This window comes from Gamsiella multidivaricata (assembly GCF_025024155.1).
Source record: "Gamsiella multidivaricata strain RSA 2152 chromosome Unknown BC939scaffold_9, whole genome shotgun sequence".
Lineage (NCBI taxonomy): Eukaryota > Fungi > Mortierellomycota > Mortierellomycetes > Mortierellales > Mortierellaceae > Gamsiella > Gamsiella multidivaricata.
Window position 1 is genome coordinate 133,541 of NW_026251717.1, and position 27,605 is coordinate 161,145.

The 27,605-nt window shown below is 49.9% G+C and overlaps 8 protein-coding genes across 8 annotated transcripts; 4 read left to right on the forward strand and 4 right to left on the reverse strand.

Annotated features, from left to right (window-relative positions):
• Positions 1–2,261: 2,261 nt before the first annotated feature.
• On the forward strand, positions 2,262–4,552 carry BC939DRAFT_440424 (uncharacterized protein). Its single transcript, XM_051554076.1, has 2 exons — positions 2,262–2,520; positions 2,616–4,552. Exons 1-2 carry the CDS (start codon positions 2,354–2,356, stop codon positions 4,378–4,380), a joined length of 1,932 nt encoding a protein of 643 aa, XP_051415812.1. The 5' UTR covers positions 2,262–2,353; the 3' UTR covers positions 4,381–4,552.
• A 208-nt stretch (positions 4,553–4,760) lies between these two features.
• On the reverse strand, positions 4,761–5,542 carry BC939DRAFT_499862 (uncharacterized protein; the record flags this gene model as incomplete). The annotated part of the gene is made up of 2 exons (XM_051559986.1): positions 4,761–5,077; positions 5,320–5,542. 2 exons carry the CDS (start codon positions 5,540–5,542, stop codon positions 4,761–4,763), a joined length of 540 nt encoding a protein of 179 aa, XP_051415813.1.
• Positions 5,543–7,572: 2,030 nt separating this feature from the next.
• On the reverse strand, positions 7,573–11,034 carry BC939DRAFT_525907 (uncharacterized protein; the record flags this gene model as incomplete). The annotated part of the gene is made up of 4 exons (XM_051561341.1): positions 10,097–11,034; positions 8,062–8,165; positions 7,671–8,019; positions 7,573–7,587 (listed from the first exon to the last, which is right to left on the reverse strand). The coding sequence occupies exons 1-4, from the start codon at positions 11,015–11,017 to the stop codon at positions 7,573–7,575; spliced, it is 1,389 nt and encodes a 462-aa protein (XP_051415814.1). The 5' UTR covers positions 11,018–11,034.
• A 1,251-nt stretch (positions 11,035–12,285) lies between these two features.
• On the reverse strand, positions 12,286–12,507 carry BC939DRAFT_381238 (uncharacterized protein; the record flags this gene model as incomplete). Its single annotated transcript, XM_051551752.1, has 1 exon — positions 12,286–12,507. A coding segment is annotated over one exon (222 nt), but the record flags the coding sequence as incomplete, so codon positions are not given.
• Positions 12,508–17,294: 4,787 nt separating this feature from the next.
• On the reverse strand, positions 17,295–20,219 carry BC939DRAFT_486128 (Sodium/hydrogen exchanger; the record flags this gene model as incomplete). Its single annotated transcript, XM_051559325.1, has 8 exons — positions 19,703–20,219; positions 19,129–19,199; positions 18,617–19,036; positions 18,472–18,502; positions 18,153–18,373; positions 17,857–18,054; positions 17,457–17,764; positions 17,295–17,334 (listed from the first exon to the last, which is right to left on the reverse strand). Exons 1-8 carry the CDS (start codon positions 19,746–19,748, stop codon positions 17,295–17,297), a joined length of 1,335 nt encoding a protein of 444 aa, XP_051415816.1. The 5' UTR covers positions 19,749–20,219.
• Positions 20,220–21,894: 1,675 nt separating this feature from the next.
• Positions 21,895–22,116, forward strand: BC939DRAFT_377251 (ubiquitin; the record flags this gene model as incomplete). Its single annotated transcript, XM_051551701.1, has 1 exon — positions 21,895–22,116. A coding segment is annotated over one exon (222 nt), but the record flags the coding sequence as incomplete, so codon positions are not given.
• Positions 22,117–24,375: 2,259 nt separating this feature from the next.
• Positions 24,376–25,413, forward strand: BC939DRAFT_393297 (NAD(P)-binding protein; the record flags this gene model as incomplete). The annotated part of the gene is made up of 1 exon (XM_051552082.1): positions 24,376–25,413. One exon carries the CDS (start codon positions 24,376–24,378, stop codon positions 25,411–25,413), a length of 1,038 nt encoding a protein of 345 aa, XP_051415818.1.
• Positions 25,414–25,893: 480 nt separating this feature from the next.
• On the forward strand, positions 25,894–27,526 carry BC939DRAFT_320256 (NAD-P-binding protein). The gene has a single exon (XM_051551518.1). The coding sequence runs from the start codon at positions 26,374–26,376 to the stop codon at positions 27,442–27,444; it is 1,071 nt and encodes a 356-aa protein (XP_051415819.1). The 5' UTR covers positions 25,894–26,373; the 3' UTR covers positions 27,445–27,526.
• Positions 27,527–27,605: the final 79 nt, after the last annotated feature.

Consider the following 27,605-nt stretch of genomic DNA (forward strand, 5'->3'; position numbering starts at 1 on the left):
AACGACATGCTAGAGACCATGACGCCTTCCTTGGGGACCTGGCAGCAGTAGGAACCGGTCTCCGATTTGCAGCGGTTCCTTCTATCACAGGTGAGCTGAACAAAGCTCGCCTTAGTTGCTTATGTAGGTAGATATATGGATTGTGCTGAACAGGAGGCCGCTGGCTCCTCATCCCAGCCTGCTCTTTTCCTCGACTTCCTTCTCATTCCTCATCGTTTACATTCCTCATGACCCGGAAAAACAACAACGACTGAGTCAACCTCAGCAGTCTGACCGAGGAGACGTATTACCCCGCAGTAAGGGCCCGGCAATACAGGGACTGCAGAACCGTATCCGAACCCAGGACCTGAAGGCATACGCACTTGCCTGTCGCTACTTGAACAGGCATTACAGCCTACACCTGCTCCCTTCGAGTTTATCCAGGCAACACCTCCTATAACACTCGCCCTCCCCTCCGACACGAGGGAACCTGTGCGAACTCAACCACGGAAATAAAACTGGCGCCCTTCAGCACCACGGCGACCACATCGACACATTCTACTTCATCTTCGCAGACAAGGCCACACTCAAGTCCATCCGAACCTACTGCCCCTCTGTCACGACCCTATCCATGCTCTTTGGCACCATGGATCATTGATCAATACCGGCAATAGTGGGAAAATTTCTTCAGGAGGATGCCCCAACTCACAACGATTGAGGTCCAGTTCGATTCATCTTGGCCATATTCATGAGCCTCTCTCACAGATACGGGACCTCAAATCCTTGACCGTGTATGTGTATTACTCAAAGTACTTGACTGCCACGCATTTATCCTCCCCAGGCGTCCATAGCGATTCTGGACTGCTGCACCCATATCCAGGAACTCCCGAGCCAGCTGAAGGAGGGAAATAGGGTCCACGGTAGGGGACCTTCAGGTAACGTGGTGGAAGAACAGATGAGACAGCCGAGACGGTCTCGACGAGAGAATACATCGAAGGTAGAGTACGGCTTTCGAAGGCCCATTCGTATGAGTCTTCAGAAATGATGGATTCACTCGTTTCGTTTTTCAGACGCAACCCTGAAACGCCAGACTACGAGCTGATGGAACACAGGACCTGAAGGCTAATACCGTGGTCTTCGACGATGAATATCGAGGTCTTCTGCAATCTGACGGATCATTGTCCATTCCTGGAGGAATTGATCATGAACGGCAAATAGAACGAGTCCACGGACAACATCTGGAAAACCCTCGCGGTATTGGGTGTCCCTGGCCACGAGCGTTGGTGATCCACAACTGCGAGAGTCGGCATCTGTCCAGCCCCTAAACGCTGCTCAGTCATTTTCCTCAACTGAGGAGGTTCAATGAAAAACCAGATCTGTCGAACGTTGGGTTTAACCTCGAAAGTAACCGCACAGGAGTTGAAAGGAGATTTATCCTTTCAAGCACCTTCGTCTTATGGGATCGATTTTCCTGACCGATCAAAGTGCGTATGGGTATCATCACCAAGCGTTCGGTGACCGTGTCCGTGTCGGCTAAACGAGCGATAAATTCACGACAGCGACCAGCAGCGCTACCGGTGCCATATGAGCTCAATATGGTGTGGCCATGTTAGAATAGTATCACATCTGGATCTGATGGTGACTTAATTCCTGGACGAGGAAGTTTTCAGGAGAGGTCCTTGGTCAAATCCAGCGGCTACCACGACTGCGATACCTCGATAATCCATATCCATATGCTCCTGGCCATGGCAGCGGCGAGGGTGTCTCGGCCAACGAAATCTACATCTAATCTGGGCCACCACGATTCGACAACGCGGATAGGGTTCTTTTGAGCTTCCAGCATTGCAAGTCTCGGTGGGGGGCATTAGAGTTGAGATACCGATTATGTTTGATGAGGTTGCATATATGGTCGATGCGTCTCCGTGAGGTTGGTATCTTACACGTTTGGAGATAAAGCGCTCTCGGAGGGTTTTCGTAGATGTTGGCATTCCTCGGCTGTGTTAAATAAAACGAGAAGCTGAGGACGACCAGGCGGCTGTTGGCGCAGGGTCTGCTTCCTGTGCCCTGAATATGTTTTGCCACCAAAAAAAAAAAAGAGAGATCTGGTTCACTCAGAAGCAACGGACTCCTCATTAGTCGCCGCTAAGCAAGTATCCAAAGAAACCATGGTGCCCTCTCCAAGCACCATGGGATATGCAAGTACTGGTTCTTTACATGCCCATCCCTTTCATCGGCACTGGGATAAAATAATCTACTGCGCTGCATCCTGTCCCCCAAGTTTACTGCAGCAGCAGATAAACACATCTGCAGGAGCCTCATCTGGGCCTATTCCCTTCATTGCCTTTTCTCCCATTCATCATCATTTACATGCCTCATGAACCGAAAGCATCAGCAACTGAATAAACCCCAACAGCTCGGCCAAGGGGCTGTATTGCCCTGCAGCAGGGTCCTGGCGATTCAAGAGTTACAGGACCTTATCCGAGCCCTCCTTCCCTTTCGGGACCTGAAGACATGCACACTTGTCTGCCGCTACTGGAACAGGTACTGCAGGCACCTCCAGTTCCCTGTGTCCCTTGGATACCCTGGCGGACTAACACCGCATCCTCCCTTCTCCCCCTCCTCGGGGTCTCACATAGACTGTTTGAGCCATACCTATGGACACGACTGGACTTGCACCAACTCGACCGTGGCAAGCGAACGATCCTGCGTCGCCACGGCACCTACATCGATGCACTCTACTTTGTCCACGCTTGCAAAACCAATTTCAAATTCATCCGTACCCATTGTCCCTCTCTCACGACCCTCTCTCTAGTTTTCGACAGCGACTCCACCTGGATCAGCTACTCATACCTCGAAAAGTTCTTCAAAAGGATGTCCCAGCTTACCACTCTCCAGATCCTCTTCGATGCCTCGACATTCAGCCCCGGCATGTTCTGGAGCCTCTCACAGCTGCGAAACCTCAAGTCGTTGATGATGGATGTGTATTACACAAAATATGAGAGCTCGAAACATTATCCTCCGGAAGCCTACCTGGCAATACTGGATTGCTGCACCCATGTCCGAGAACTGATCGCGGGAGGGATGTTTCTAGAACCGACCGAAGTGGCAGGGCTCTATGTCAAGAGCTCGGTTATGCAGCGGATGAGCAAGGTGTTAAGGCCTCTGCGAGAGAACGCACCGGCAACTGCCCTGGAGGCCATGGCGGCCGTGGAGCGGTCGAGTTCGCATGAGCGGTCAAGATCGACAGGGTCAAGGCTTTCGATTTTGAAGCGCAGCTCTGTAAGGATGGCGACATTTCATTCGAAAAGCCATAGCGACTCCATGAAAGCGGCTGCAGTCTCTCCAGTGGAGGTGCCTTCGCGATCGGTGACGTATCAGATCCGGAGACTGGAATTGAAGTCATCCAGGATGGATATCGATGTGTTCTGTACGCTGACAAGTCGTTGTACGCTTTTGGAAGAACTTGTCCTGGACGGCCTTTGGATCAGGATCACAGATGACACATGGAGAACACTTGCTGTGAAGTGCCCACGGCTACGAACCCTAAAAGTATGTGGCAGTGGGGATCAGTACCTTCCCAGCACACAGACCCTGATCACTATTTTTCCTCGGCTCGAGACCTTAAGCTTGATGACAATCGAGTTCCGCACCGACCCGGATTTGTCGAATTTAGGGACAACACTGCAGACGATCAAGCAGGCCCAAGGCGATACGCATCCGCTCAAGAGCATTCATCTCTCAGGATCGATTTTGAAGCCGCTCAAGGTGCTCCTGGACATTGTCACGCAGAGCTCGACGGTCGAGTCCTTATCTGTGGGGTTCACATTGACTGCGATGCGGGACATAGCCCAGGAGCCAGGGATGCCCTATGAGCTCAAGAAACGATGGCTGTGTCAAGAGAGTCTGATGCACCTCGATTTGACGTCGATCGCGTTCCAGGACAAAAAGATCTTCAGTAAGGTGTTTGGACATATTCAACGACTGCCGCGACTACGATCTCTCCGGATCTCTGTGAGCCATATCCGTGAGGCCTGGTTCTTTACGACGCGTAGTCGTAGCCGGGGCGAGCCTCGAAATGGAAGGTCTTCGAATCGAGAAGGAGCTTCACCATTGACGTATTCGATATCCTCGTCCTCGACGCCTGATCTAAGAGGATTGTCGTCGAATGGGTCTAGGTCTAGACGGACAGGGTTCTTTTGCTTTTCGGCGTTGGAGGTATTACGGATCGGGGTGCCGTACTTTGTGAACAATAACTCGTTCGAGACGCCGATCGTGTTTGATGAGGTCGTGTATATGATCAACGCGTCGCCTCGACTGAAGCAGGTTGAGCTGAAACATTTGTCCGAGTCTGGGATGATCAAGCGACTGTCCGGAGCGTATCCGCGAATGGAGTTTTCGTAGGAAGGCACCCGTTTGCTATTCTATAAACGGACTGGGCCAACACTATTGTCCAGTGGGATTTAAGGTTGCATGCAGCAGTCCCTTCTGTGGTGTTTTGTCCAGCTGTTTGGATCGCTATTTGCAACATACCACATGTCACGATGCCGTTGCTTGCTATCATCTGTAGTACGAGAAACTGCTTTTTTTTTTTTTTTTTTTTTTTTTACTTAGGGCTATGTACGATATATCGGGTTATTATATACAATTGTGGAAGGACGAATGCAGGGCAGGGAAGTCTTTTTTTTTTTTCTTCTTCCTGTGACTCCTTCTCCTGCTCCTGCTTCTGCTCTTCCCTCTAGTGCTCGCATGACGAGATATGGCGAACGGGTGCACTCGGTCCTCTAGAATAACCTCCCCTGGTCGACCATGCCGATCTTTGGGTAACGTCTGGGTGCTGGGCGGATGGTGAAAGATTCACTGGTGTGTCCGTTATAATCGTAGATGTGAAACTTGCCCCTTGAGAGCTGCAGATCCAGGGTCGTGGGGATGGTCCATTGAAAGGAGTCGGCTCCGGAAGGGACCTGGCCAAAGGCGGAGATTTTGGTGGCGCGATTGTCACAGTAGCGCTCCTCGTCTGGCAGGGAGCCCCTGCAGGCACGGGTGGTGTATTCGAGGTAGAGCATGGTGTTATTGCTGTCGTTCTTGGACAGGGACCGGCCTAGACAAGGGTGGGCATGAGCATGTTAGCAAGGGCGGAGATGCAAAACGAAGGCGATGCCTGATACGGTGGGTCGCCCCCCCCCCCCCCCTTGGGTGCAGAAGATGCATGCATGCGAACATTTCTCGAGGAAGGGAAAAAAGGGGGATGAGATGTGTGTGTGTGTATGTATGTGGTGGCGGTGGTCAATCGCTTGATCTGTCGAGGGGCAAGAGAGAGCGAGAGAGAGAGAAGGCACTTACGGAAACGGATGTTGACGGTCTCCCCGAGGTTCCAGGTCGTGTACCTTGAAGGGGAGGTGATGAATTCCGTGGAGGGGGCTGCGGAGGCCTGGTTGAGGGAGGAGGAGGAGAGGACGGTGAGGGAGAGGAGGATCATGGAGGAGAACGTGCGCCTCCACGAGACGGAGGAGTGTCTGCGGCAGTGCGATGCACCAGCAGCAGCAGCAGTAGTGGTAGTAGTCATATTGTAAGACAAAGGGGGGTCTGATTGGTGGCAACGACTCTGACTATTGTGGACAGGAATGTGGACGGAGCGAGTGGGGAAGAAAGGAGAAGACAGAGAGGGGAGAGAGAGAAAGAAAAGAAAGAGAGTGAGAGGGAGTGGTAATCGATTCGCGAGCAAAAGGGGGCACACATGCTGGAACCGCCTTTTTTATATGTATGCTTCCTTATTTTGCGGTTTGACACAATGCACAGGTAACAAACAACCGGCGGTATGCACCACTCTTATCCCCCCTAAAATAGTCTGGTGCAAGAGAGAGAGACATGCATCTCCCCGTCCGTCGTCATCGTTTTCCCTTCCCAAGTCCGCTGCATCGCTTTTTTTTGTGTTTGTTTCTGGCTAGTATTCAAACCCAAAAATGCTTGGGCCCACCCGCCTGCTCCAGCACACCACACAGTCCACTGCCCACTCATACGGTGGTCATGCATCAAGAGGAGACCCTCTTCAATCGTCATCATGATCGCCGGTCACCCACCTCCTCTTTCCTTATCCACATCTCTCTCTCTCCCGGCAAAACCCCCAAGAGGAAATCTTCCTTCTCCCAATCAATTGCGGACCCACAGTGAGCGAGAGATTGAGAGAGAGAGAGAGAGGGCTCCATGTTCCAGCTCAGCAAGTGTGCAGCTAATTTCACGCAGTGTCCATGGAAGTCCTAGCCTGAACCTTCTGTTTCGACTGCCACACCCCAATAGACTATGTGAGAGCACATGGCGCAACTCCGGGTCCACGTCCATCGCCCTCCTCCCCCGATTCAGTGCCGCCCTCTGCCTCTCTCTCGTTGTTAACACTAAAACATAAAATATAAAATATACAGCAGAATAATTATTTCCCACCGCTCTCATTCATCTCACTTCGCCTCGCTCGGCTGTTTCCCTGTCGATTCGGTGTTATATTTTTTTTTAAATTGCATTTGTGTCCGTACAGCGGGGCGTGTACACCTCTTCCTCACGCTCGCATGCTTGCTCCCTGCTCTCATCTCCTATCGATTTTCCGTAGTTTCCATGCCGTCCAAAACTGGGTTATACCATGGCGGCCGTTCTGGGTGTGTGACAGTTATGGACCCCATTGGAGTTTTGGGTTTGGATAAAAATAGTCAATTGGGTAGATGTAGACTACTCATCAACCGCGGAGCCTTAGCTCCGAGGCGGAATGTTTGGAGAACCCCCCCTCTCCTGCGCCGACATAATTTCGTGGCACAACGAAATAAGGTTAAGAGATGAACGGATGACACAGCCATGTTGATGCATCGCCTCGGATTCGCGAATGGCGAGGTATCCCTCCTCCAGGCGCCACCAAGATAAGGAAAAGCTTTTTTAGCGCCGGAATGTCTTTGCACTTCGACCTGCATTCCTGGGTGGCCGATCGCGTCTAGACTAACCTGACACCAACAGGAATGGGCATCCTGTCATTGCATTATACCGCGCGCAGGGATCAGGATAAATCGACCGTCTAAAAGACGGTCTCCTGCCCTGACGTTCTTGTTTATTTTTTCTCATTCGATGAAGAAGGGCAGTGCATCACTGGTTTACATCGAAAAAAAATAGAAGGTGCGCTTTTTAATTAGGTTTCGACCTCGGACAGCTGTTCTTGAGCCATCTACTCTCGTTACTCTGCTGGAAAGGAATTCCTCAATCGGTCTGTACCACTGTTAACGTGACAAGTTTCGATGGAGCGCGGGAAGGGTTTGCCCCTTTCAACATACATCCGCGCAAAGACCCTGTTACACAATATTCTAAGCAGGCACTGCGTGTCAGCCAAAAAAAAAAAAAAAAAAAAAAAAAAAAAAAAATATGGGAAGCCAAGAAACAGAACTAGTCCAATGGAGGAAAGCGGCTTTCGCACAAATTGCGTCACTGCGACGAATGGGCCAGGGCCTGCAAATTTGCTAGTTAAACCTTACGGTTAAAGGGTACGGCCACGTCCTTCACATCGAATGTTCCACGCATCCAAGCTTTATCTGTCCTGTCGCGCTCATCCCTCTTGAGAAGATTTTATGAAGAAGTCGCCTAAGACATCATAAGAAAAGCTGAAAATAAGCCTCGGTTCTGTCCATGTGCGTCTTTATTTGTCGTCCATTTTGTTTGATTACCTGTGCAGAAATGAGAGGTCCCAAGCCAAGCAACAGTCCAGACTCGTATGGGCTCGACACCAGCCTGAACTTCCCCAGATTTTTCAGCTTGTAAAATGCCTCAGAGCGAAGACTGATGCTGTAGACATCTATCTCCATGCCTTGTCCATGGATCAGAATCACAGGCGTAGGGAACCCATCTTGAAAGAGACCGTCGGCGACCTTCTTGCCCATTATGACCAGCTTCTTGTAGTCTTTTCTCATATCCTCTGACGATGCGACAACCGGTTTAAATTCATCAGGAATATAGGAATGCTCGCCGAACGATACCTGGTAATCAGGGAACTCCAGAACGGAGTCAAGGTTCGCCCTGCTGGCAACATTTGTGATTAGAACATGATCACATACTTACCATCGAAACATAGAGCCCGCAAACATGCCGAATGCCGCTGCAAGAATGGGCTTCAAGAGGGCGTTTATTAATGTATCCTCGCTACTGCCTCCCCCTGGCTGATACTAGTTTGTGTGGGCCCACAGGCTAACCTCGCTGAAAAAAATTGGACACAGCACGGTACACCATTGAGCTCCCAATCATCTGCTCCCCTTTAAACCAATCCTGAGTGGCCTCAAAGCCGCACGCATGTCCCTGGCTGTGCGCACAATTGCGCCACGAACTTCTGCTCTGAAGGGGAAGCGCATGGGGCCTTTGCATCCGGAGAAACGTCGTTAATGACATCACTTAAAATATCATCAGGCAGCACAGACACCAACAAGGCCTTGGTAACCGCAAAGTTGACCAAACTGTAACTAAACAAGCAACTAAAAGATGAAAGGTTGAACTTGAAAAGATTGCAATAAAGCACCATTAAACCAAACATACAGCCGCTCGTGCTCCGTTGTTGCTTGTGCTTTACTGGCATGGGTTCCCGGCCCTACGAACTAATCGATGTCTTTTGGACATGGGATCTCACCAGTGATATTCTCATCACTTGTATCCTCTAACTGGATCAAAGTTTGGATTATTAAAGTGCGCATTAGCCTTCCTTCTACAAATCAATGTTCATCGTTTGTCAATATGACCTCTAGTCCAAAGACTTTTGGGTTTCAACGTTTTCTACATATAGTCGCGACTAGATGTCCCGCACTATAACCAAGCGGTCTGGCCTAGAGAGACGCAGAAACAAATTGGAGAGAGAGGCGAGATTAGTCGTGATGTCTTTCAAGAGAGAGAGATTACAGGGTCGCTAAGGATCATCATCGACCACTTACTTTCTGGACAAAGTACGATTGGAATGACTCATGCAAAGAAGATAGTTCGGTCTCTGGAGGCCAGTTCCCCAGGCCCACGCCGATCGCGACCTTGTTGCTGTCTTCTCTTTTGGCGGCAGTAGATCCCGCCGGCCGATTTGATAAGACGGTTGGCAATCCACTTGTACTCCTCGCCTCGCGCCCTTCTTGCATCCCATTTGTGTTTCTTGAGGACCATGTGGCTGTTGTAAAAGGAACCGGAGTGTGCCTCCAGGTCCTTGAGCTTGCCAACGTAGACTCTGCTGCTTGCTCCAGAGCCGGCTCACGGAGAAGGAGTCATCTTTGCATTACATATCCTCAACGGTCGCGAGTGCTTGTGTGAAAGGTCTTAAGAAGTGTAGGAGGCCTACAAACTGCTCTGTTGTCGATGCACGAAAACTCCTAAAGAGGTACGGAAGTCCTCGCTGGTCACATTCTTGCTAAATACTTGACTATGATCTCCGCATCTGTCAAAAAAAAAAAAAAAAAAAAAGAAAAAAGAAATGAAAAGGAAAAAGAAGCCATCATCAGAACACGTCGCAAGCGTCGTCAAACACAACATTGGACATACTGTCCTTCAAGTACCTGATACTTCTAATGATATGATAGTCTCGTGGCTGATAATCATCCCAAGTGATGCGATGTGGCAACTGTAGTCGTTTTTAGATGCACCCTGGAGACACAAAGATTCTGCAACGCACTAGGAACGTCGCACACCAAGATCTTCCTTGATATCTTTACTAGATGGTCCCTGTAGGCGATGTGCAAGAGGGTTCTCGAAGCGATGCACTGGGTCTGCAGCTCGGAAAGAATAAATTGTAACAGGCGTAACTTTGGGCGATCTTTATTGCTGTTCATGGAGTGATTGTATATGCTTATCTCCTTGTTCCTAAGTGCTATGCAGTCTGGTTTACTGCGACAACTCGCGAATGAATGAAAAACAAATTCAGGGACAGAGCGTCTGCCTGAAAGAGGACACCGGATTGGCGGCCTTAGGCCATGGTTCCATCAACTAAGTGTCTGTTGAAGCGACACACCGGGCACGTCGACCCCCAAGCTGCATGACAGGCCCTATGAAATCGATGCCCACAAGCAAGCTGTACGTAACCGCACATGGCTTTCAGACAGATGGTGCAGTCGTCAGGCTCATTCAGGCTTACTGATTCGATAACTACTCGTCGCCAAATTGCCTGGGTACCATCATGGTAGAGCTCGTAGCCTGCCTCAGGCTTGACGATCTTCCAACTTGAGGTATACTGCTCCCCTGTGGCGTCCTTGATGGCATGGATCCTGTACTTGCAATTCACAAACCCAACGGCGACAGGGATAACTTTTTCATCCTGTGTCTTGCAGAGCGAGCAGTAGAAGGTCGTTTGAGATATTTCGAGAAGCCCATATCCCTGTGGACAGATGATCCCGTATCGCAGATTACATTTACATTCGCACTCAACGTTGGCGCCATCGTACGCCTTTCGTCCACGTGGAGCATCCGAAGATTTTCGTCCACGCGAAACATGAGATGATAGCCTGAAGTTACAGAGACCCGGTGTATCCCATTCACCCGAATGCAAGATTCCCGGAAAAGAAAGTTCGCCGCCACCACCCATAAACGGAGCGGCAGTTAGGGTCGATCCAGATCGGAACTTGTAATCCCTCAGGGTCTTATTATTCTCCAGCTGTCTGCCTCTCACGCCGATGAAGAGCGTCAGCTCGTCCAGGTGTGTCCCTCCCTTGGCATAGATCTTCTTTTTGACTTGGCGAATAGTGTCATCGGGGTTACAGTTGATGTCGGTGACCTCGCCAGAAAATGTCCTGGCATGAATCATCCATTCGCCCTCCTTCAGATTTTGATAGGTCAAACAACTTCCAAAGATGCTGTAATCGGAAAGGGATTTTTGGAGATCCGTGATAGGAATGCCATTGACGAAGAGGACATGATCCTGCTCACCGCAACTATTCTCCTTTAGCATGAGAGCGATACGCGTTAGGAGGAAGTGAACGGGCTCCTGGGGCTGAAAGGGTACGGCTAAAGACTTGCCAGGTTCGGCAGCGATGAGGACGGTGACGGTTGGGGGAGGCATTGAGAAGGAAGTGGCGGTGAAGGCCAAAGGAGGAAAAGACAAAAAAGTCTTTTTTTTCTTTTTTCTTTTTTGCCGTACTTTGAATAGTAGACGCGGAAAATAAAGACCGCGATCAAGGACAGCGGTAGACGAAAAAAAAAAAAAAAAAAAAAAAAAGCAAGCCTTGAGAGTTATCTGGATGCGATACGGCTTCGCGGTTTAGCAATGCATTTCGTTAATCACCAGGTCTTGGTGAAGAACAAGAACGCGACCAGGTACATTCGCGTTTTAATCCATGAAAGGACAGCAGATAATTCAATGAATATATCCTATTGCTTTCACCAAAGAATTCATGTCCTGCACTTCGCTTCACGTCCATCATTCGAGCCACATTAAACGCAACACCAGAAAAAATACGAGGAAGGAAGACACATTCTGGATCGTGATATCGATGTACTGTATTACTGACGACGAAAGCAGGTCCAAAGTATCTTTTCTCTGAGGTTCAATCTAATGCGGAACGCACAGAGACAAAACTTCTAGCGAGAGCGATGCCATGAAAAGGCTCAAAACGAGGAACTTCAAGCGATATTTATTGCAAGCGCATGGCCAACGACCATACTCCTACTGACATCTTAATGCACGCGACGTCTACTTGAATTGATTTTCCGGCAAAAGACTGGAAACCGTAGTGACGGAGAGTAATGACACGGCCTCAAGCCGTAGTGCCATCAACCAAGGGTCTGTTTGAAGGGGCACACCGGACACGTCGATCCCCAAGCAACAAAACAAGTTTCGTGAAATTGATGTCCGCATGCCAGTTGCTTCCCATTGTTCATGAACTTCAAACAGACGATACAATCCCCAAGCTCATCTAGGCTTACTGTCTCAATAACAACTCTTCGCCAATGTGTCTGGTTGCCGTCTTTAAGAAGTTCGTAGCTTGCCTCAGGCTTGACGATTTTCCAGTCCGAGGTACACTGTTCCTCTGTGGCGTCCCTGATCCCATGGAGCCTGTACTTGCAATTCACGAACCCAACAGTGAAGGGCAGAACATCTTCGTTCATCCGATTGCAGTTTCTGCACTGCAAGGTCGTATGAGTTATCTCGATAAATCCATATCCCCGAGGGCAGATAACTCTGTGGCCTGGGGTACACTCGCAATCGCACTCGATGTTGGCCCCATTGCAAGCCCGCCGTCCAGCGATTTCGTTATAAGTAAACATGAAGTTGAAAGTGTCCGTGTCCAACGCATCCGGAATCAGGATTTCAGGGAAGGGAACGGTACCGCCCCCACTATGATACGGGGCGATGCTAAGGGCCGATCCAGATTGGATCTTGTGATCGCCTAGGATTTTATCATCCCCTAGCTCTCTGTCTCCAAGGAAAATCTTCTGGATATCAGGATGAATCCATAACCTGGCATAGACCTTCATTTTGACTTGACGAATGGTGTCGTTGGGGTTATAATTGACGTCGATGGAATGACCATGAGATGTTGCGACATGAATCGCCCATTCCCCTTCTTTCAAGCTATGGTAGACCAGACAACTGCCAAAGATGTTATAATCAGAAAGAGGTTTTTGGAGATCCGTGATAGGAATCCCATTGACGAAGAGGGCATGATCCTGGTCGCTGTAACTATCCTCCTTTAGCCTATGAGCGATACGTCCTAGGATGAGGCAGACTGATTCTTGTGGACAAAAAGCCACTGAGAGGAGCCTGCCGGGCTCGGCAGCGATAAGCACCTTGAGAGTAGAAAGAGACATTGGGGAGGAATTGGTGGTGAGGCGAAACAATGAAATGGTAGAAAGGAATAATTTCAATGCTATGCATAGCGGTCATGAACAAAAGAGACAACAGACAAAACGAAAGCGACAACAAGAGACAGCAAAGAAGCAAGGCTTGATAGCTTCCTTGATGCGATGCGGCGTCCTGGGTCATAGAGGCGCTCCACTCGACACCGGTGCTCCATGAACCACAGGAAAATGCCCAGAAGCTTTCCACGTAGCCGCGATCCTGCCTTACCAAAGACAATTAAGAAGACGCCATATTCTATGCCAGCAATAATGTTTTCTCTACTAGGGATCATTCACCGTAAAAAATAAGGCTGCAAATTATCGTCAATAATTATCGGAGTGGTTCGAAAACAATTGCTCCAACTGCACGTCGACATAGAAGTGTTAACATTGAGGAGCGTAAAAAATCACACACTGACAAGTCATGGCAAGAAGGTCGTGTCCAGGCTGAAATATCGTCCATGAGGTGATCGTTGGGCCGGCACGACGGGCACGAAGACCCTCAAGCTTTGTAATGTCGCCTATAGAATCGACGTCCACAGTCCAGCGTTGCCGTATGATCGATAGAATCCAGACAGCAGATAATACACTCTTCACGTTCGTCCAGTTTTACAAAATCAATAACCAAACGTTTCCAACTAGTCTAATTGCCTACTTCAAACGCCCCGTAGTCTGTCTCACGCCTCACGATCCTCCAAGCGGGTACGTGGTTTTTCTCCAGTGCTAGCTTTGATCCCACGGAAACGGTATTTGCAGTCCAAGAGCCGAACGATTACAGTAATGGCGCTCGAGCTCCCCTGTTTGTATTTCGGACATTAAAAGATTATGCGAAACAGCTCCAGGGACTAAGATCCTTGTGGGATGATTACTCTGTATTCAGGTGCGCAATCGCAACTGCGCTCCATCCGTTTTTCGAACGCTAGTTCCGAGTCAAATAAAATCCCCGGAGTTCGTGGACGGGGGCCCTGCAAATTTCATAACAGGTGGAGCGCCAATGTGTTCTCGAGGTTGCACTCCCTCACCATCTGTAAGCAGCGGAACAACCTGCCTGGATAGCCAAGACTCTGGTCAGACACTAAGATCCCCTCTCGGAGCTCGACCGTCCTCCTGGCGCGCTTGACAGAATCACCGAGGTCTTCTTAATGTCCTTGCGGTAGACGAGAAAGGAGGAGGAAACCCGGTTCGCGGGGTCAAAAGTGCACGGAGAAGGATTTACTGAGTTTAGCAGCGATAAGAGCATGGGGAGTCGAATCAGATATGTATGAGGACTGAAAAAGATGATACGAGAGCTGTGTAGAATTACGAAGAGTTCAGAAGATGAAGACGATAAGACAAAGGAAAGTGTGCACTACAACACATGTAGTTTCCCTTCAGAGTCTAAAAAAGTAACGCGACAACGACAACGGCGTAAGAGCAAACGTCCTCTCAGGCTAAGAAACCCAATCAATCTTGGGCTCATGCAGCTTCTTTTATGACTAGCGCCTTTCATCTCTCAGGAGCACATCAACATGAAAGCATCCCCTAACAATGTCTTCCCTTCACGTCGTCTTCACTATTACCGTCGACACGATGCAATCGAAACACGGACTAAAAAGATTATTAATCGCTTATCGGTCGCGGAAGCGAAATTTATACCATTGTGTTAGCTCAGCGAGTAGAAGTAGATCCTTCCTCTATTTGAGCGAATGGATGGTGCCTTGTTTCTCAACTTTTATCTACTCTTCTCTAAATAATGACCTTGAAGATTTATTTGATAGATAGGTGGATATATACAAACGATAAATACATTTGTTCGCTCAACGCGTCCTCCTGGCTTCTATGCAGATTCATGCGACATGCGCGGTGTCGTAAAATCGCCCAGGTTCCTCTCCCCTCCTGCTCCTGCAGTTCTTCCGAGGATCACGTCCGTACTACCACTCTCTCCTTTCTCATCCGCAAACGTCACGTCCGGACCTCGCTCGTCCCGCCCCTTTGCCTTAGCATCCGCAGCTGACGATGGTCCCGCATGGGCCACCTCCAAATCCTGAATCACCTCTTGCGAAAGTCTCGAACGCTCTCTCGCATGATGCTGCTGCTGCTGCGAATGATACTGCCGTGCCTGGTCCAAGATATTATGTTGCATTAGGCTTGGTGGATCGCTCGATTCCCTACCATGGTATGTATGGTAATGACTTCCGCCCGTCGACACTGTGTGCAACCTGAATTGACTCAGTGGCGAATTGAAGTCTTGATGATGGGAACGGCTTTGCTTTCGTTGCGAGAACCAGCGGGACCGGACGACGAGGAGAGAAGAGATCACGCTGGATTGCATCATCTTGTCAGCTGCGATGCCCAGCATGACCTGACATGTCGTCAGGGTATGAGAAGAATGTGCCTGTGTGTGGATCGACCCTCCGCTTGCCGCGGGCGTTTCGGCGCGTCGACCTCGGGACAACGAACTCATGGATCGGGTTTCCTTGCTGCGAGATCGATCCGAATCTGTTGCGTCAATGGCAGCCGGTCGACCAAGTCGTTCTTCATCAAAGCTGGCGCGTGGCTGAGGCGTCAATGGTTGGCCCGCGGTGCTGAGTCCAGGTGTCGAAGTCGTCAATGCGTTAGACGTTAGATCATGCAGTGATTGTATTCTGTGAGAAATATCCGATCGAGGAGGCGAAAGACTGAGTCCACGTCGTTCCAGAATCGAGGGCGGTGATGCAGACGTCGGGTTTGAGAGGATACGACTATCTGGAGAGCTCAGATGAGCCCCCTCCATCGAGGGTACACGCGAGATCCCAACGGCTTGCTGGCGCGGACTGGGCATACTCTGGCTAGTGGCGGTCTGGGTTGAAAGCGCGTTCGAATCAAAGCCCATGATCATCAAGTCCTGCGCCGTCAAGTAAGTGCGTGCCCATTGGATAGCATCACTCAGCTCCTGGAAGTTCAACGTCATGATGCCCTCCTCTAGTTCGTTCTCGTCAATATTCTCGTCCAGAAGGTTGTATCCCACTCTTGAAAGACTGACATTTCGTTGCAGGATCCGCTGTTGGCGGTGGTTGTGTCCACCCAAGAATGGAGGTTTACTGGGAAAGAATTTCTTGTACAGAGTCTCGTCGTCCTTGGGGACAGTTGTGTCTACGGGCGCCGTCCACTGCTGCGAGGAGTCCCTTGAGTGCAATCCTGCGGCTCCTGGTGTTGGTGGAGCGGATCGATCACTCGAAAACTGACGCGAGCGAGGTGACTGCTGACCATGCAGCTGGAATGTTTGGCTTGGAGCACCGGAGTGGGGCGTGCTCTGCAGCTGCTGAGCTCCTTGTGGTGCGGACGAAATTCGGAGGATGGTGACAAAGCACTGTGCACTCCTTGCGAGGCAGGATGCAAGGCAAAGTGCCTCAAAATCATCCTCACCGCCGAGCAGTGGTACCACCATGTGCTCAACACCACCAAACAGACCAAGCCCGCGATCGACGAGAACTGCAGTGGATATGTTGGAGTCGGCGCTGGATGGAATCAGCTTGGAAAGGACCTTGGTATTCGAGGCAATGCTGGTTCGGTGGCTTGCACCGCCCTGAGAAAGATCCACGTGGCCACCGCTAGCAATCTTTTGCGCCTCGTCGTGATCGAAGTACCGCGAAATGTTATATGGGAAGCCAAGGGGAGGTGCTCCTGGGGGTACTGAATCGTGGGCCATCGATGGAGAACCTGGCATCGACATAGTACTGATGCCAGTTGCTGCTGTATTGGCCATGGAGAGCATGATGCCCGGGTCCAAGTGATTTTCGTTCGACGTCTGCCCTGCAGCATATGATGGCAAGTCAACCAGGTGAGAGGAGTTCCATGGAAACACAATCCAGCCCACGCTCAAATCCTCTGCCCTGTCCAAGATATTCTGGGCAACTGTCGATTCTGCAGCATCTGTCGAAATTGCGACCAAGGGCTTCAATGGGATAGAGTTCAGCTTGGCGAAGGCCATGACCATCATCATGACTGTATCCTTGTAGAGTCGGTCCATACATCGAGAGGCAGTCAACATAGCGGCAGACGTTCGCTCAGAAATTTGCAGTAGGCGGATGGCATAGATCTTTGAGAAGTTGATCTCGCACTCTGGGCCTGACTTGCCGACGTTTGTGGTGCGACTGTTGCCGTGTGGGTCCGAGATGTCGATAGATGGCTGAAGGACGTCCAAATACTGCTTGCCATTCTCAGAATTGCGTCCGGGCTTCCCTGTCTGGCCTCCCGCATCGCCATTCTTAAGTGTAGGGTGACTAACGCGACTGCGGATCATGGCCCCTGAAAACAGTTGAAGCAGGGTCATCACTCCGGGAGCATTGGGTGTCTTGTCCAAACAGAACATGATCGAGTTGCGCGCCTTCCATGGCTGCTCAATCGCCTCTTCCATATCGTTCAAGTCCGCGTTACAAGTAGAGCCATCAATACGCACACTGTCCAAATCCTCGAGCCCTGATCCAGAGTTGGCATAACCTTCCTGGTGTTTCTCTTTATCCATATCCTTGTCGCCTCGCCTACGTCTCAGCTTGCTTGTCAATTTGGAAAAGAATCCCCCTCTTTTCGCCTGGGTATCATGGATATCGTCCTTGTGGCCCTTTGGAGGCAATGCCATGCGTTTGCGCTCAGCTTCTCTTTTAACCTCCAGCTCTTTTTGATACGACACTGGGTAGAGATACCCGACAAAGGGCGTGGAGATCATTGTCAGGATAACGCACATCGCAATCATGATGACAAAGACTCGGTCGCTGATGACGCCGGCGTCATGTCCAATATTAAGGATGATGTACTCGACGAGTCCCTTGCATTGCATGAGAAAACCGATAGAGAATGCCTCACGCCAAGTCATCCCGTTGGCTTTGGCAGCAGTGGTGCAGCCTAGCATCTTCCCAAACATTGAAATGACTGTCACCATAATGACGAGACCCCACGTCTGGCCGTTGTTCAGGAGACCCACTTGCGTCTTTAAGCCAGAGCAAGCAAAGAACTGCTCGTCGCGAAGAAACAATGACGTCGTGTCAGTCTTCTAGCATCTTAATGTGTTTCGCATCCATGTGTCTCAACAAAAGTAACACTTACGATAGGCAAAAAGTAGACACCCACAAGGTCTTCGAGACGACGGGTAAGACCCTCAGCAAAGCCAGAGTCGTGTGGAATCAATAAGCCGACCAGGAATCCACCGAAGATAGTATGAATTCCGATGATGTTGGTGATGAATGAAGTGGACAGAACGATGACTAGCGTAACCGCAATCATTTTTTGGGATGGCTCTTCCTCCTAAAATTAAAAGACCACCAAGGATCGCGTAAGTGTCTATGGTTCCACACGGTCAAGACAAAATAAAGTGCAAACAGTGGTGCATATTAAGGACTTACTGAGTGGGTCAGTCGCACAAGAGACATCAAAATTGGACGCACAACATAAGCCAGGATAAGGCACAATCCGATGCCCATGAGGATGACATAGAGCGGCATGATCGGGGTTGTGGCATTGATAAGACTGACCAAGAGCGCCAGCAGGATCCAGGCTACAATGTCTCCAGCAGCGGCTGCGCATACGGTGATAAATCCGACAGTCGTACTCATAAGTTGCATCTCTAATGACAACACAGGATAACCATAGTGAGTGAGTATTTGACACCATGTACGTAGGATACCGATGAGTCTCAAGTGTTATCGCTTGCGTTTTTGTTACCTGCGAGAATACGAGCCAATACTGGAAATGCCTAAAATTTGGCGGTAAAAAAAATCAGAATTACTCTGATCCTTGATCCTTGATCCTCTTTACTTGCATATAGCATCTCACGCAAGAACTCATGATCTATGTATGCTTCACTTACCGTCAAACTCATCGCAACTCCACAGGTCAAGAGGAACTGCCCAAATGGAGGCGCTGGCCCAGTGTCGGTTCCCTTTTCAAACTCCTTATACAGTAAGAGGGCGACACCGCACGAGAATACGAATGGGATCAAAAGACCTGCGACAGAAATCCCCAGGGCGTGTTTTGCGCGTTTCAGGATGAGCTTTGGATCAAGCTCCAAGCCGACAAGAAAGAGGAAGAGACACAGACCGAGGTTGGCGACAAGGGTCAGAAAGGGGATGGATTCGGACGGGAAAATAGTATCGTTGAAACCGGGGATCTTTCCCATGATGGAGGGACCGAGGATGATTCCGGAAATGACTTCTGAGACGACCTTCGGTTGCCTGATGCGATGCATGAATATGTTTATAAAGTAGCATAGCGACAGGATGATGACAGTCTATGGGAGAGATTGGAGCGAGTTTGCGGTGAGGAATGTGTTGTAGTAGACGTAGACACGCAGTATGATTGGGGTGTGACCAAGCGACATACCTGGACAATGAAAAGCGGCAGTGGATCGGACAAATTAAATTGGATCGGATTCTGACCACTCAGGATGTTGCCTACAGGATCGTATTAGAGACGAGTGGGCATGTTGGTACACTGACTTAATACACCCACACATTGCTATAGGATCAAAAGAATAAGATCCGCCCGTCCTCCTCCCCGCCCAACAGGCAGCTCTGGCCGATCAGGGGTGGACAATGCATCGCATAACATGTTGCGCTACGTATTCATGCATTCGGCTGCCCAAGGGGGAGGGGCTAATCGTTTTCCCCCACAGCACATCATGCCATGTCAAGTCATGCCACACAACATTGATAAGCAACAGCAACAGCAACAGCAACAGCAACAGCAACAGCAACAGCAACAGCAACAGCAACAGCAACAGCAACAGCAACAGCGAATGTGCTGATAATAGGAAAGCTGCGTATGGTACTAGGGCATGTAAGCAATTGCTACGATTCATGGGGAGTGAAGCTGGCTGTGTATAAAAAAAATAAAAAATAAAAAAACACACGCCTTCTGTGTGCAGTGTTATGCTGTCATTAGCGAACAAACTTACCACCCTCGGACGATGCCTTTTCGGTGGTACCATTGGCGGCACTCATTGCGAGGTTGGGATGGAGAGAGCGACGATGAGATTAAGGAGCGGAACTGAATGCTGTTCACTGGCAGACAGATGAGGACACCCCTTTGGAGGGAGGAGTCCAGCGGGAATTGTTTATGTACAGGACAAGGAGGGAGGAGAGGGACAGCGGACTTTAACCAGCTGAAGGACAAAGAAAGGAGGTCAGCAGCCAGCGAAAGAAGCAGAAAAGGGCTGGCTGGCTGGTCGGGGTGTTTGAGCGAGCGAGGGAGGGAGGGGATGATAAGGAAGAACGAGAGACAGGACGTGGGGCAGAAGAGAAGAGGCGAGGAAGACGAAGGAAGGAGAGAAGGAGATGCCTTCGGACGATCCTAGCCCTTTGTACTTGTGTGTGTGCATGTCTGCAGGTCCGGTCTAGCCAGGCGGGGCAGGCTTAAGGACCAAGGATCCAACAAGGTTCAAGTGCCAGCCATGTGCTGGAAGCGGCGATGTGTGTGCGTACGAAATTGTTTGTGCAAGGAGGGGGGGCCAGGGTAGGAGGATCTAAGCGAGTACGCTTGTTACACTAGAGACATGGAGACTATGTCATCTTGCCTGGTGCTGATCACCAGGTACACACTATGCTGCATCGGTACACATCCAGCTATCCACAACAGGGGTAAAGGACAGAAAAAAGTCATAGACACTCAATGCTGCCACAGAATGAGAGGCAAGGACAGGCTGATTCGATCTGACACCATTAAACTACTACTCACATCTGGGTGAGGCTGGTCCACCCCGCCTCAGTCCGCCTCAAACACTTTCTACGCCCAGACACACAGACACAGATAAGGAATAGTATCGATGCAGTCGAGCGGAAAAGAGATCAAAAGCTTGTCAGTTATCTCTTACAATGAAGCCTGAAGCCCATGCATGTACTCGCCCTTTTTGGGGCATGGCGACCGTTCGAAAAAGAAAGTGTGGAGGTCATTCGCCACAGTAACGGCTGTAGATCAGAACAAAAGGGTCGGCCAGCCAGCATGAGAGACTACCAAATGCAGACAACCACCCTTGTTCTATCTTGAGCGCAGATCATTGGCCCGGGATATTTTATGGAATTGCAATCTTCGTCTTCGTCGCTACAGGACCTCGCTTTCTTGTGCTACATGTAGTGCAGGAGTCCATCTGTATGGTCATGTGGCACTTGTCGTGATGAGGATGACGGGACTCGTGGTCCTTCTCCTTCCTCCAAATCCACTAATGAAAACACCAAATCTGGGAACAGGGCCTCCTACGTAACATTGCATATGCACCCGTGAAAAAATACAGATAACGCCGCGTCGTGGGCAGCACATTCATGCCCATAGTATAAACAAACAGGAATCACCCCCATACTGCACTTTCTTCTTTCGATGGCGACTTTAACACACGAGTTATTGCTTAACCATACGCGGGAATACCTCTGGCCGTGAGGATCATTAGCTTTAGTATTACTTCACGCACCGTCCACAGCATCCTTTGCATGCTATTTTATCGCAGCGATTGACTTCCGCCAGTACAGCCTTTTCGGTGAAATAAAGAATGGACTCCTCTTCACGAACAATATATTTGTCCACAATTTCTTCACGTTTGCTAGTCATGCGTCTTCTTTTATCGCTTTTAGCAAATCCAAACGCAAACACATCTGGTCACAGTCCCACAGTTCATCAAGTACCAACGTCTAATGGAACGCCTTTCTGGCCTACGAAACCGTGCCCATAGAGGCCGCTACCAAGCCTTGCTTCTTCTACATCTCTTGTTGTCGATCGCATTTTATCGTCTGTCGCACTTAGCTGTTGAGTAGTTCTTATTTTCCCCTTTCATTATCCAGAGCACTACAGTTTCGTCCTTTCTACGTTTACTTCCTTTCATACTCACCCACTTCCTTCCCAATGTCTTTCTCGACCGTCACTGTTCTCATCGCTGCCGATCCTGGCAGGTTCGTTGTAGTACCTTTTCATTTACAGGAGCCCATATACCTCCTCTTAAAACGCATCGTTCACATGCTCAAGAAGGATGGTGGTAGTGATGAGGATCATGCCCTCTTCGTCAATGGCATTCCTATTACGGACCTCCAAAAACCTTTTTCCGAATACAGCATCTTTGGTAGCGGCCTGACATACCAATGTTCGAGAAAGGGCAAATGGAATATTCATGTTACAACACTGACTGGCGCGGCCATGGACATCAACTGTAATTCCAGTGATACTATTCGTCAGGTCAAAAAGACTATATACGTCAAGGGATGGATTCACCCACAAAGGCATGCGCTCTTTTTCCGGAGCAGAGAACTGGAGAATGATAAAGCCCTGGGCGATTACAAGATCAGATTTGGATCAACCCTGCGCTCTGTCCGATATCTCCGTGGCGGCGGTGGACTTCCTTTCCCTGGTATCCTTCTTGTAAAGATGTCGGATACAAAGGGAGTGTGCAACTTCAAGTTCTTGTCCAACGCTCCGGCTGGACGACAGGCGCGCGATGGCGCCAACGTCGAATGTAGTTGTGAATGCACCCCAGAGTATAGGGTTATCTGCCCTCAGGGATATGGATTCCTCAAGATATCTCAAACGACATTGTATTGCCCAATCTGCAATCAAACGAATGGAGAAGTTATTCCTTACACCGTTGGGTTCGTGAATTGCAAGTATAGGATCCATGGGATCAAGGCCACTGGAGAACAGTACGTCTCAGAGTGGAAGATCGTCAAGCTCGAGGCATGCTATGAGCGTTTCTTACCCCTCAGCAACATGATGTTTTGGCGGCGACTGGTAATCGAGTCAGCAAGCCTTGAGGATGACGAGGACTGCACCATCTGTTTGAAGGCCATGTGCGGTTACGTACAGCTTGCTTGTGGGCATCGATTTCATAGGGCCTGTCATGCAGCTTGGGGGTCGACGTGCCCGGTGTGTCGCTTCAACAGACACTTAGTTGATGGAACCATGGCCTAAGGCCGCCAATCCGGTGTCCTCTTTCAGGCAGACGCTCTGTCCCTGAATTTGTTTTTCATTCATTCGCGAGTTGTCGCAGTAAACCAGACTGCATAGCACTTAGGAACAAGGAGATAAGCATATACAATCACTCCATGAACAGCAATAAAGATCGCCCAAAGTTACGCTTGTTACAATTTATTCTCTTCGAGCTGAAGACCCAGTGCATCGTCTAAAGAAACCCCTTGCGCATCGCCTACAGGGACCATCTAGTAAAGATTTCAAAATGAACAAAGTGGGGCCTTTTCATTCAGATAAAGGCGTATGCTCATGGTACTACCGGCAGTATCGGCCTGCATCTGAAGAGCATGGCTTACTATTATTATCTTCGTTGATGACGACTTGGGCTGAGGCTATAGTTGCCAGTATAAGGTCGAGCTCCAAGAGGGAGCCTCAGTGTCTTACCAGAGTTTCGGCTTATTGGATATGGACGAGGATCGTACGATGTGCCTGGAGCTCATACTCAGCGCGATGCAGACATCAAGTCGGCGGTAGCCACAATCTGACTCGGAAGTTGCTGTGTCTGATGTTAAGATCGAATAGGCGCCTAGTTGATGGTACGATTCCTAAATGTGGCCTTGGTTCACATTTTCAGTCCCACCGACTATTCTGCTAAAGTTGTGTCGTCAGCAGGAAAAGTATTGCTGCACTGCTTTCCATTTGAAGCTACCACGGTAGCTTATAGATAGACATGGTTGATGTTAATGCCCTGCTCTTTTATCTGATTATTCTTGTTTTGCGCGTCCCCCTGGGCGAAGCATCTGATGACATCATAGCATGATAATTTCCATGTTAGAGCACTGGGCAAACGTGGATTTTGCATGTTACAATCATCAGCTGCAAAAACCGACACGAGGGAACCATTGGTACAGCATCCCTACCCCGCTTCTGCACATACACATCTCATCGACAGCACGTCTAACGATTTGGACAAATCAGTAGTGTAGCCAATAAGAATCCCAGTGATCTATACACGACTATCTCAGAGCGCGCAGTAGCCTTTTCTTCGATGTAACTCGAGGTACTGACCACAAGAAAGTGGACTGTATTGTGCTCTGTACCAGAACAGACGGCACAGAAATACTGATCGACGACGATGACCTGGCCAACAGGCAATTTATTGAAGGTAATGACTGCTTTCATTAGCGCTCATGTACACGCACAAGGGCGCATTCCTTCTAACGATTTGCTGCTACTGCTGTTGTTGTTGTTGTTGTTGTTGTTGTTGCCATTTTGGATGAGAATCGCGCAAGGTAGAGTGATGTCAGTCCTGGAACCTTTTAACGCCCTCTTCCACTTTCTTCTATGGGGGTGTATTTTTTTCTTGTAAGCGCCCGTCACGTCCCGCAGGAGAACATTTTCTCTTCAATTGCCCTCTCTCACACACATCGCGTAATTAGTAAGCTGGCGATTCAGTAGCGCGTTTTACGTTTCACCACGAAGGAACATCATGAATGTGTAGCAGCCTAAAAGAGAGACAAACACCAAGACAAAAGAGGTGGATGATAAAGCATTTTGTTATTATGAGAAGTATGGGGGGAAAATGATGCCATCGAGGATTGGGTTCAGACATATATAAAGGACCTGAGTCTCTTCTTCTTGCACACACAAAAAGCTACTTAAATTATTCACACCTCCTCCACCATGGCCCCAACTCGCGTATTCGTCACAGGTGTCACCGGCTACATCGGCTCGACCACTATCGATAACCTCCTCCAGAACCCCACTGCTAAGTCCCGATTCACCTTCCGCGCCCTTGTTCGCTCACCCGAAAAGGCTTCTCAAGACGTCCGCCCCCTCGGCATCGAACCCGTCCTCGGCTCCCTCGACGACCTCGACATCCTCGAACGCGAATCCGCTCAAGCTGATGTGGTTCTCAATCTCGCAGACGCCGATCATCTTCCCGCCGTCAAGGCTATTATCAAAGGACTGCTTGCGCCTCGACAAGACGGGGCAAGGAAGCGACCGATTCTGATCCATACCTCTGGTACGAGTGTATTAGCCGATGGAGCGAACGGAAACCGAGCCAGCGATACAATCTACCACGACAACGATACCGCCAAACTTAACACTCTTGCACCCACACAACTCCATCGCAAGATCGACCTCGAAATCATCGATCCTTCTCTCGTCGGAAAAATCGACACCTACATCGTTGCCCCACCTACGATCTGGGGTTTGGGTTCCGGGCCCGGTAACTCTCACTCTATCCAGATCCCTTTCCAAATCCGTGCGTCACTCAAACATCGCCAGGCCCTTCAAATCGGTAAGGGTCTCAATATCTGGTCCCGCGTACACGTCCATGACCTGGCTCGCGTCTATACCGCACTTTTTGAACGCGCACTCCAGGAGCCTCAAGGTAGCACCGGCAGCCTGCCCAAGAACAAGGATGCTTATTACTTTGCCCAGGCCGGAGATGATTTCGCCTACGGAGATGTGGCCAAGGAGATCGCGAAGGTGTTCAAGGAATTGGGTATAAACGATTCGGGAGAGGTGAAAGGGACAGAGGCGGGTGAGGAGGAGAAGAAGTATTGGCCCGATGGTGCCGCAGCTCTGATCGGCGGGAACTCTAGATCGAGAGCGGTCAAGGCCAGGGAGTTGCTTGGGTGGGAGGCCGAGAGAGATGATTTTTGGGGATATGTGAGGGAGGAGGTTAAGCGCCTGCACAAAGAAGAGAAGTAAGATGCATACTTTTCAACCACTCTGTCCATATCACATCGAAGAACAATAAACAGCTACGAAGGATGTCCAAAGAACTTGTTCTCCTCAACAAAATGATGTGCTTCTCAATGGGAATGAAGATATGGGATCCCCCTCAAGACCGCTGGAATGTGCATTGGTTACGTTCACGTACACGTCTCGCGTCGAATCGGATGAAAGAGAATACGAGCACATTTTACAATGCTACATGCATATAATGCAAGACTCAGACGAAAGAGCAACACGCAACATCGTTCCTGAGGACAAACGGTCTGCAGTACTCGCTGCAGCCCATGGCGAAGGTCACTCTGGGACACACAGGATGGTGGAGGCCATTCACGCTAACAAATAGACATGGCCTCGACTAATCCATGATTGTTTGGACCTTATTAGACGTTTGACTTTCTTGTCTGTAAGTGAATATATAAGGGTAAAATATCGCCGTCTTCCTGCTTCGACAACTAAATCTTCTTCCATGTTTTCTTTGTCACGAGATACCCTTTGTTCGCCGCTGTGAGAGAGAGAGATCAGAAATGGCGAGAGCCATGGTAGAACATCGAATGGGCTGACAACAGGTGGTCGGGGCGAGCTTCTCTTCTTCCAACATTGCCTCCTTTGCGCTTTGCATTCATGAGTTCTCGCCAGGCGTTTTCCGTCATGATGAACTTCTTGGCTGAAGTCAATGAAGTGCTCTGGTGGTGGTCGTGATCAGTGCGAAGACGCGAAGACTGATGAAAACAGCGCAGATTCCAGGATAATGAGCGCGAAAACTACGTCACCGGAGTGATGAACCGCACGCCCCTCCTAGATCTAGACTAGACTGGAGAATCCCCACGCCATTGTATGCCGTTTCTATCTTCCCTTTCCTTCCCGCCTCCTTCAACCACAGCTCCTTCTTCTCGCACGCCTTCTTAACCACCGTCCCTCTCTCATTCCCAAACAATGGCCCCCAACCTCCAAACCACGGGCCCCCTCCGCGTCTTCGTCACGGGCGCCACCGGATACATCGGCTCGACCGCCATCGACCTCCTCCTCCACAAAGGAACCACGCCCTCGCTCTACTCTCTCCGCGCCCTCGTCCGCTCCCCCAAAAAGGCCTCCCTCATCCTTCCCCTCGGCATCGAACCCATCCTCGGCTCCCTCGACGACCTCGCCCTCCTCGAGCAAGAATCCGCTCAAGCAGATGTTGTCCTCTCCTTCGCCGACGCTGACCACCTCCCTTCCATCCAAGCAATCCTCAGAGGACTATCCCAACGCCCCCGCCCCGACGGCGGAAGGAAGAGACCCATCCTAATTCATACCTCAGGAACGGGCGTTCTCCTCGACAACGCCTATGGCGCCTATGGCACCGAGACCATCTACTACGACAACGACCTCGCGAAGCTCAACTCTTTGGCGCCTTCGCAGCCACATCGAAACGTCGACCTCGAAATCATCTCCCCCGCCCTCGTCGGTCTCGTCGACACCTACATCGTCGCACCTCCAACCATCTGGGGGCAAGGCACCGGACCCGGGAACCATACCTCTATCCAGATCCCCCTCCAAGTTCGAGCCTCCCTCCTTCATTCCCAAGCCATGCAGCTTGGTCAAGGGCTCAACGTCTGGTCGAAAATCCATGTCATTGACCTCGCACATCTTTATCTTTCATTGCTCGAACGTGCGCTTCAAGAGCCCCAGGATGACTCTATAACAGGAACGCTGCCAAAGAACCAGGACGCTTATTACTTCTGTCAGGAGGGTGAAGATTTTTCCTATGGCGACGTCGCAAAGGAGATCGCAAAGGCGTTTAAGGATCTTGGGATTAATGACTCGGGAACTGTCAGAGGAACCAAGCCAGAGGAAGAATCAGCGCTCTGGCTCGAAGGTGCTGCTGGATCGATTGGAGGAAACTCGAGATCGAGGGCCATCAAGGCCAGAGAAATTCTCGGATGGGTGCCGGAATTCAAGGACTTTGCAGGATACATTCACGACGAAATCAAGCGACAGCTCAAGGAGCAGGGTCGTCGGAGGTGAACGCACCATACGCCGACCTGTATCTACTGTACGTACGCCTCGAGAAATAAATTAAGAGCGTTTGTTCCACCACCAACCGATACCAACAGCCACTCGAGAACGGATAGTTCCTCCTGGTTTTCTCTTCCTTTTTCATTTTATTTCTTGTCAACATGCAAACG